Source organism: Durio zibethinus, chromosome 9, assembly GCF_047325235.1.
Source record: "Durio zibethinus cultivar Kanyao isolate XHJ-2024 chromosome 9, ASM4732523v1, whole genome shotgun sequence".
NCBI lineage: Eukaryota > Viridiplantae > Streptophyta > Magnoliopsida > Malvales > Malvaceae > Durio > Durio zibethinus.
Genome location: NC_143170.1, coordinates 27,508,424 through 27,518,700, shown reverse-complemented (window position 1 = coordinate 27,518,700; position 10,277 = coordinate 27,508,424). Strand labels below are relative to the sequence as shown.

Genomic DNA, 10,277 nt, shown 5'->3' with positions numbered 1-10,277 from the left:
AGTATATATTATTTTAGTATAAAATTAAGATTTATACATGTGATATATCATGAAAGACTTTTTCATATTTAATTTTGAAATTTTATCATGTCAAACTTTTGTGATAATTATTTAAATATATATTTGATAATTATTTAATTTTAATAAATTTAAATTTTTAAAAATATAGTTTTTCTAGGTTTAATTTTAAATTAAGATAAAAAAGATTAGTATAATTTTAAATTTAGATATGTATGTAATTTTAAACTGAGACAAAATATCATTCTCTTTTATTTTAAATCATTGAAAAAAAAATGTTTCAAAAAAATCATAAGAAAATAAAGGCAAAAAATTAATAAACAACAGTTCTTCAACCACAAACTTTATTTATTTAAATTTATATCAATATTGATTTAGACAATCTATAATTTTTTATAATTCCTAAGATTTAGGGATGTAACTTTCAAAAGCTATTCGAATTTTGTATTTAATATATATGGGTAAGAGTATGGTATGAGATATTTTTTCAGGTTTAAATTAAGATAAAATTTATATACTTTGAAATATTTGGATAAATATAAATTGTGAAATTTTAAAATTTTTAAAAATTGAATAATTAATTGAATAAAATTATTTAGAACTATCTTATATGTTAATAATATAGGTTGTCCACCTAAACATTCAAGTAAGTAAATCTTATCAAATTTTTGTGCATATTATAATATAATATTATATATGATTAATCCAAAGATGAATCGATGAGGTGTATTTGAACTTTAAATAAAAAAAAAAAAAAAAAGCAATTCATAGCTATTACTTCATTTTCACCTGTTCATATTAGTATTCTACTACTACTATGATAATATTAAAGGCTACAGCCAATCAAGTATTGCTTTAATGACAAAGAGAAAGTTCAGTCTTTTTTACGTCCCATATTCAAATTACATTAAATATATAATTTTATTTTATGTTAAAATATAGTAAAATGCAGATTTGATGATGAATTTATCTATTTGATTTAATTTATTAATTTTTTAAATACAATATAGTATTTGTATCAAAATAATATTTCATTTCGATTCAAATTGTATGTGTATTTTACTATTTTATGATATTTTTGAATAATATTTATTTCGAATTAATAAATTTAATTTAATTAGTTCGTATAATTATTCTTAAAAAATAACATTAAGTAGATTTAAGATTTAAATCTTAACAATTGCAATAATCATTTTATTATCTTCAAATCAAGTATTCTTTAATATAAAAAACTAAAATAAAATAATATCCGCTTGTTTGAAATATGGAAAACACTTTTTCAATGTTATCCATTTTTTTTTTTCTTTGCTTTTGGTGAGGATGTTGTCCTTCACTGAGATACCAAGAAAGGTAAAGCCAGAAATTAAGTAGAATGTGGGGAAACTTAGAGGTTGGTATCTTGAGGCATTTATGGACTGTATAAAGTACTAGCGTTACTATAGAGTTTTGAGTAGGGATATTAATTTTTATTCAAATTTAATAGAAAATTTGATTTTTTTTTATTTTAATGGAGATAAGCAATAAATTTTAGAGATGATGAAAGTGATGAGTATGATTTTAAATTTTTTATCAATTACGAGTATAAGAATGGGTAATATAGTATCCATCTCATACTTATATAATATATATTTATATATTTAATAAATTAATTTTTATTCAATAATATAAATTTTATTTTGGATTAATTAAAACTAATATATTTGTATTTAAAAATATATATTTATAAAAAAATTATATAAATGTACAAGACAAACATTAAAAAAAAAGCTAAAAAAATATATTTTTTAAAAAAAGCTATGAGTTTGAAGATTATCCATATCTATTAAAAACCCACAAGGATGGAGATAGGGATAAATTTGAAATACTCATTATGTATGAATACGAAAATTGGTGTAATATAAGAAATTAGGGATAGGATGAGAATACTCTGCTCGCCTCATCCCTACTGATTCAATATATTGTCTTCATTCATCTATGAATATTAAAGGTGATATATGTGGAACTCCAACAAATATGGTACGTGGATATATACCTAATTAAGTTTGGCCATCCCAATCCTAATATTAATATATTGGTCCAAGACCTATGATCAATCAAACAAAATAAGGTGAAAATTAAATGAAATATTGATTTTAAATTATTTTGTTTGTTGTAGTAACTAAAAATTTTTCACGAAAAAGTTCAGTCATTTGTTGATTTCTTCCTAACTACCCTTAGCCATTTATAAAAAACTGAGAATGGGATACAGAATACTCTATCCGTCCCATACCCTATCAATATAATATGTTCATTTCATTTATCTATGAATATTGAATATGATGTATGTGAAACTTCAACAGATTGGGTATGTGGATATATGCCTAATTAAGCTAGGTCATTTCAATCCCAATGTTAATAAGTTGGTCTAAGACCCATAAGCAATTGGATAAAATAGGGTGAAATTAATTGAAATATTGATTTTAAATTGTTTTATCTGTTATAATAACTAAAAAATTTTCATGAAAAAGTTCAACCATTTGTTTCATTTTTCCTAACTATCTCCAGCCATTTATAAAAAAATTGAGAATATGATAGAAAATACTCTACCTGCCCTATACCTTACCTATATAATATGTTGCCTTTATTCATCCATGAATACCAAAGATGACGTATGTAGAACTCCAACAAATGGGGTACATCGATATATACCTAATTAAGTTAGGCCATTCCAATCTTAATATTAATATGTCGGTCCAAGACCTATAATCAATTAGACAAATAAGGTGAAAATTAAAAGAAATATTGATTTTAAATTATTTTATCTATTGTAGTAACTAAAAAATTTTCATGAAAAAGTTCAACCATTTGTTTCATTCTTTCTATCTACCATCAACCATTTATAAAAAATTGGGGATGGGATGGGGAATACTCTACCCGTCCCATACCCTACCTATATAATATGTTGCCTTCATTCATCCATGTATATTGAAGATGATGTATGTGAAACTCCAATAGATAGGTTACAGGGATATATACTTAATTAAGTTAGGCCATCTCAATCCAATATTAATATGTCGATCTATGACCATGATCAGTTAGACAAAATAAGGTGAAAATTAAGTGAAATATTGATTTTAAATTGTTTTATCTACTGTAATAACTAAAAAATTTTCATGAAGAAGTTCAATCATTTGTTGCACTCTTCCTAACTACCTTCAGCCATTTATAAAAAACTATAAATGGAATGATAATATTTTGTCCACCCCATACCTTACTCATTTAATTCTTTGCCTTTATTCATCAATGAATATTGAAGATGATGTATGTGATACTTCAATGATAGGGTACGTGAATTTATACTTTATTAAGTTAGGCCATCTCAATCATAATATTAATATGTCAATCCACAACCCATGATAAGTTAGACAAAATAGGGTGAAACTTAATTGAAATATTGATTTAAATTGTTTTATTTGCTATAATAATTAAAAAAATTTCATGAAGAAGTTCAGCCATTTGTTGCATTCTTCCTAAATACCTTTAGCCATTTATAAAAAATTGGAAATAGGATGGAGAATACTCTACCTGTCCCATACCCTATCCGTATAATACGTTTCCTATCATTCATCCATGAATATTGAAAATGATGTATGTGGAACTCTAATAGAGAGGGTACATGGATATATTCCTAATTAAGTTGGACCATTCCAATCCTAATATTAATATGTCAGTCCAAGACCATGTTCAATTAGACAAAATAGGGTGATAATTAATTGAAATATTGATTTTAAATTATTTTATTAGTTGTAGTAACTGAAAAATTTCCTTGAAAATGTTTAACCATTTGTTCCATTCTTCCTAACTACCCCCAGCCATTTATAAAAAACTTGTGATGGGATGCGAAATGCTCTTACTATCCCCTATCTTACCCATTTAATACGTTGCCTTCATTTATCCATGAATATTAAAGATGATGTTTGTGAAACTCTAATAGATGGGGTATGTGGATATATACCTAATTAAGTTAGGCCATCCCAATCCCATATTAATATGTCGGTCCAAAGCCCATGATCAATTAAATAAAATAGGGTGAAAATTAATTGAAATATTGATTTTAAATTGTTTTACGTATTATAGTAACTAAAAAATTTTCATAAAGAAGTTCAACCATTTGTTGCATTCTTCCTTACCAACCCTAGTCATTTACAAAAATTTAGAGATAGGATGGAGAATACTTTATCTGTTCCATACCCTATCTATTTAATACATTGTCTTCATTCTTCCATGAATATTGAAGATGATGTATGTGGAACTCCAACAGATGGGGTATATAGATTTATACTTAATTAAATTAGACCATCCCAATCTCAATATTAATAAGTTGATCTAAGACCCATGATCAATTGAACAAAATAAGATGAAAATTAATTAAAATATTGATTTTAAATTATTTTATCTGTTATAATAACAAAAAATTTTCCATAAAGAAATTCAGCCATTTATTGCTTTCTTCTTAACTATCCACTACCATTACCATTCCATAAACATATTCACCAATCTATCCTAAAGTTTTAGTGGTCGATGAGTGTTTCTTATACTCAACAATCGTCAAATATTGTTTTTTTAATACATGATTTGTTATAATTTGAATTCTGATTATTAAAATTAAAAATTTTTATCAATGAACCATATGATTATTGATAAACACGATCAGTTCTTAAGTGATTTTATGATTTTCTACAACCGTCTTTTGGGTAATTTAAAGCACTTTATTACTCTTAAGGTGCCCTAATTTTCTAGCACATAGCACCAATTAACTAATTCTATTTGTTTCGTAAGAATTGACTTTCAAAAAGTATTTTTTGGAAAATGTTTATATTTTATGAAAAAATAAAGATTTTTTGTTATTTGGATAAGTTAATAAAAAATATTTGATATTGTTCGGTTGTTTTCTGTATGAAAAATCTATTTATTTTTTCAAATAATACTAATATAACTATTAAAATATTAAAAATTATTTATTATTAAAGTATATTGAAATTATTTATTATTAAAATTATTAATATTCAAGAATAATTATATTTTAATAATAATATTTAATATTAATACATTATATTAATATAAAAATACTTAAAATAAAACTATTTATTATTCTTTATATTAATATTTTAAAATATTTAAAATAGTATTACTATTCTTAAAATATTATTTTTATGAATATTAAAATAGTAATATTTATTATTAAAATATTTATACTGTTAAAATATTTATATTTTATATTAAAAAATCTTTATTAAATTATAACAAAAATCTTTTTAAAATAGTATTACTATTCTTAAAATATTATTTTTATTAATATTAAAATAGTAATATTTATTATTAAAATATTTGTACTGTTAAAATATTTATATTTTATATTGAAAATATCTATTATTAAATTATAACAAAAATCTTTTTTATTTATATTTATTATTAAAATAGTAATATAAATACCTTAATAAATAAAAATATAAAATTATATATTTTAAACTAAAAAATAATAAGAAATTATTTAAAATATTCATATTAAGAAATTAATATTTTATATTATTTAACATTAATTATTAAAATAATAAAAATATTATAATATATGTTATTATTTATTTTTATTGAAATATTAAAAATATTTATATTTAATAATATATAAAATAAAATATTTAAATTTGAAATATCAAAAGACTTTTAATTTTTAATATTTTATTTTTTAATTAAAATTAAATAAAATAATTTTATTAATATAATAATATTTTAAATCTAATCAAATCAAATTCGAATTTAAAATATTACGTTCAAATTTTTACTTGAGTAGAATTATAAAAATATTTAAAATTAAAATATTAAAAGACTTTTAATATTAATATTTTAAGTTTTTAAGTAAAATAAAAAAATATTATTTATTAATATAATAATATTTTAAGTTTGGTTAAATTAAGTTTGAACTTAAAGAAATCATGTATAAAATCTAACTTGAGTAAAATTAAACTCAAACACATTAAAAAATAGTTATACTCCTAAATAGTTTTTTTTCGAAAATTATCTTATCCCTTTGAAAATAGTAAGACAATTTTTAGAAAAATTGTTTTATTTTTTGTTAATCAATAAATCATTTTTCATTAATCTGTTAGTTTTTTGTCAAGTAATTAAACATCTGAAAACGTAAAAAAATATTTTTTAAAAATTATTTTCTGCAAAACAAACCGGATTTGAAACTATTTATTATTGATGAGTCATCCCTAGCACCACCAAATTTTCTATTAGGAATAAGAAAAGAATGCCCGCTCTGAATTGAATCATGCACCAAAGCAACTCAAATGCTCCTATATTTTCGCGTAAGCTAACGATTGAGGCCTGATTTTCTCCCCCAACCATTGCAAGTGGTTGAGCTGCAAATTTGGCATATGCTCCTCTAGTAATCTCGTTTCTGCATACCCACTCTTTTTTTAAGAGAGAATTTTCCGTTTCTTCGTTGTTAATTTGTCCTTGCCTATTCCAGTAGTTGTTGAACGAACTAACATTGGAGACTTTTTTTTTCTTATCATTCAACGAGGCTTTAAGAGCTAGGGAACTAGATATTATCCATCAGTTTCTTTTGCCGAACTTACAAGTTTTGCTATTATATTTTTGTTTTTGTTTTTGTTCCCTGGTGAGCAAATGTGCACCACTTCCTGACGGCATCAATGGCCAAAACAAGTAATGTTATAACATCATTATTTCCAGCGGGTTTATTCAAGGAAGTGGCTGTGAAGAACGCAGCAATGGCGAAATTGAGTTTTTATTCTTCATGGAATTTGATCAAACCGAAACACAAATGCCTTTTGCTAATTGCAAATGCTAAAAATCCTCGCAATCTTGACATGGTCAATGAGAAAAACTTAAGTGGGATTTCTGTTGGTGAGGCTCCATTTACGAAGAACACTGGGTTGTTGATAAAAGAAAAGGATCCTGATAAACAAGGCCAGGCGACTTCGATTGGGAGGTTTGTGGAAGACAGGCATGTCTATAGGCAGACCTTCATTATCAGGTCTTATGAAACTGGACCAGACAAAATTGCCACCTTGGAAACGCTTATGAATCTCCTTCAGGTTGCTTTTCTTTATGAAACATTTCCCACTTTCATCTGCCAACGCATAGAATGATAGTATGGGATTAAACTTTTGGTATGGTTCCATTAGATATTTTCTTCAACGTTTTCGTTGAAACTATTTGCAATGCAGGAAACAGCTTTGAATCAGGTAAGGAGCTCTGGTCTTGCTGGGAATGGCTTTGGGGCTACCCGTGAGATGAGCCTTAGGAAACTTATATGGGTCGTCACTCGCATCAACGTTCAAGTGGAGAGATATAGCTGCTGGTATATACGTTTTCCCCTTATCCACGCCATCAATGTCCCAATAACCACTACTAATCTTGCTAATGGAAAATCTGCTCAGCATAATTTCCATAGAAATCAATCCTGAATGATTCAATCTGATCGCAGGGGAGATGTTGTGGAGATTGATACTTGGGTTGATGCAGCAGGAAAGAATGCAATGCGTAGGGACTGGATAATCAGAGACTACAATACACAGGATATTATAACAAGAGCAACAAGGTGCAACATCTCCATTAATTTCCCTCTGCCAATGAATTGTAACCGCTCATATAATTAGTTAACTATTAGTTGTTTACCCCCCTGCAGCACATGGGTGATTATGAACCACGAAACAAGAAGATTAACCAAGATCCCTAAACAAGTTAGGCAAGAACTGATTCCATTCTACCTGAATAGGATTGCAATTGCCGAAGAGAAGAACGATATCCAAAAGATTGATAAGCTTAATGATGAAAACGCAGAAAGAATTCGATCGGGGCTAGAAGTGAGTTCCATATGCTATATTACCTCTCTCATGTAATAGTCTTCTTGAAATCTGTGTTTTTACTGAGAAAATGATCTCCCTTGTTTTATCAATTGACTTTGCTCTCGCAATCCAGCCAAGATGGAGCGACATCGATGCCAATCAGCATGTAAACAATGTGAAATACATCGGATGGATTTTGGAGGTATGTTTCAGCCATGAGAAATGCACCAAATTAACTATAACAGACAAGTTATTGAGGGAATAGTTACAATACTGTAACCTGATTCTATTTGCAGAGTGTGCCAATGGATGTCCTGGAAGGTTATAATCTTACAAGCATGACCCTGGAGTACCGGCGTGAATGCCGGCAATCCGATTTGCTGGAGTCCTTGACGAGTTTAACAGCAAATGTGACTGAAGATTTAAACAACAACTCTAGTAATCGCAAGGCAGACTTGGAATACACACATCTGCTTCGCTTGCAAGATGATAACATAGAGATTGTCCGAGCAAGAACAGAATGGCAAACCAAGGAAAAACACAACTTACCATCAGAATAGAATGGCAATCCAAGTTCCTTTTTTTTTTTTTTGGTTCTTCTTTCTTGTCATTTTCTAACTTATCTTCCTCTTCCTGTCTTTTGCCTTCTTTTTCTTTGCTGCATGTACAATATTGGCTTGTGAAATAAAATCTAGACACTGAGGTATGAGAATCTTCATGACCCACAATTGCTTTTACAAGTACTAACATACTGAAAATATAAAAACAAAAATCAATTCGAAGTTGAGCACAACTTTGAGCATAACATTTTCGATATGACATTTTAGCATGAACCACAAAGCACAAGCCCATTAGGCCCAGAGTGGAGGTTGACCCAAAATCATGACCCTAACTTGTCTACAACGTTTTTTTAATCTCTACATAGGTTCGGGCCATGCTGTTGGATTAATTTAAGTTAATGTGCATGTCTCTCTTTATTTAAAAAAAAAAAAAATCTCTCTTCCCTAAATAATAATAATAATGATAATAATAGGAAAATAGTTCGTTTACTCAAAAACTTATATAATTTTGTCAAAGCATATGAGTTCGTAGTTTGAGAATAAAATATATATAATATTAAATTTTAAATTTATTAAATATTATTTTTTAAAATAATAATTATATAAATCAACTAAATTCAACTTTAAATTCAAAGCTTCACTTTTACCTAATAATCCACTCCTTAACAAGTTTGACTGATTTAAAATAAGAATTTATATTTGATATATTATTAGTATTTAAATTTTATATACTATCAATTAATCAGATGATTATAACTCATTAATAAATAAATTTTTAAAAAAATTTTAATTAATCTATATTATTTTAAAAATTAATATTTATTTATTAATAAAATATTATCATATGATTTATTGATAATATATAAAATTTATACATTGATAATATATTAAATATCATGTTCATTATATATATATATATATATATATAAACATATAATATCTTGTCATCCATGAGAAATGGGCCTTGTCATCATGAGATTCGTTTTGTCTAACATGCATAAAATATGGGCCTAGAGACCTACCACAACTCTAACTCGAAATGTCAAATGAGTGCAATCCCACTATACCACAAATCTTTGATCGTATTCCCCTAGTGACAATAGCTTTAGACCTACCTCCTCTAACATATCAACCTCCATAGGAGAAGAAACCCCTGAACCATTGTTTTCTGTCGTGTTGAACCACTTTAGGGGACCCAAAAAAGAGAATAAAAAAAGCAAATTATTCACCAAAGCCATTGATGTGCACATCCTTGGACTCTCCGATTCCTTCCAACCTAAAAAGAAAATGTTTGAGAGAAATTTTTACCACAAAATATCCCTGTCAATAAGTGATCAATGGAAGTATTGAAAGTTCCGAAGAAATGATATATATATATATATGTCTTCTTTCTTCCGGCAATTGTCAATCAACCATACTTTGTTGAGAGACGATATATGACCCGAAATGATTGAGAATTACTTGTAAATCATATTGATTTAAGATTAGAATTGGATTCTACCGCACTTTTGGTGTGGTACAATTAAATTTATCATATTATCAGTAAAATTTAAATATTAATTTTAATGAAATTTATTTAATATAAATTTATTATTAAAATTTTTTATTGTAATTATAATTTTTTTTTAATCACAATTACAATTATTTTTAACATTTATATTTGATGCACTATCAATATAAAAAATTTTATACACTGTTAATGAATTTGATGATGTTACATCATTAATAAATGAATATAAACCCTTAAAATAAATATATAAAATTTTAATTAAAAAAAAAACTTACTCATTAATGAAATGACATCATTCAATTCACTGATAATATATAAAATTTATACATTGATAAT

At 26.1% G+C, this 10,277-nt stretch overlaps 1 protein-coding gene across 1 annotated transcript; it reads left to right on the top strand.

The window, feature by feature from the left end:
• The first annotated feature begins 6,293 nt into the window (after positions 1 to 6,293).
• On the top strand, positions 6,294 to 8,590 carry LOC111303822 (palmitoyl-acyl carrier protein thioesterase, chloroplastic-like). The gene is made up of 6 exons (XM_089766226.1): positions 6,294 to 7,118; positions 7,251 to 7,384; positions 7,511 to 7,624; positions 7,712 to 7,889; positions 8,005 to 8,073; positions 8,168 to 8,590. The coding sequence occupies exons 1-6, from the start codon at positions 6,714 to 6,716 to the stop codon at positions 8,429 to 8,431; spliced, it is 1,164 nt and encodes a 387-aa protein (XP_089622352.1). The 5' UTR covers positions 6,294 to 6,713; the 3' UTR covers positions 8,432 to 8,590.
• The last annotated feature ends 1,687 nt before the right edge of the window (positions 8,591 to 10,277 follow it).

Bases quoted from the DNA above. Each gene is read 5' to 3' on its own strand.
- LOC111303822 (XM_089766226.1), top strand. From the start codon at position 6,714: ATGGCCAAAACAAGTAATGTTATAACATCATTATTTCCAGCGGGTTTA. The intron at 7,890-8,004 runs GTGAGTTCCATA...CTCGCAATCCAG, and splicing joins GAATTCGATCGGGGCTAGAA to CCAAGATGGAGCGACATCGA. The intron at 8,074-8,167 runs GTATGTTTCAGC...TTCTATTTGCAG, and splicing joins ACATCGGATGGATTTTGGAG to AGTGTGCCAATGGATGTCCT.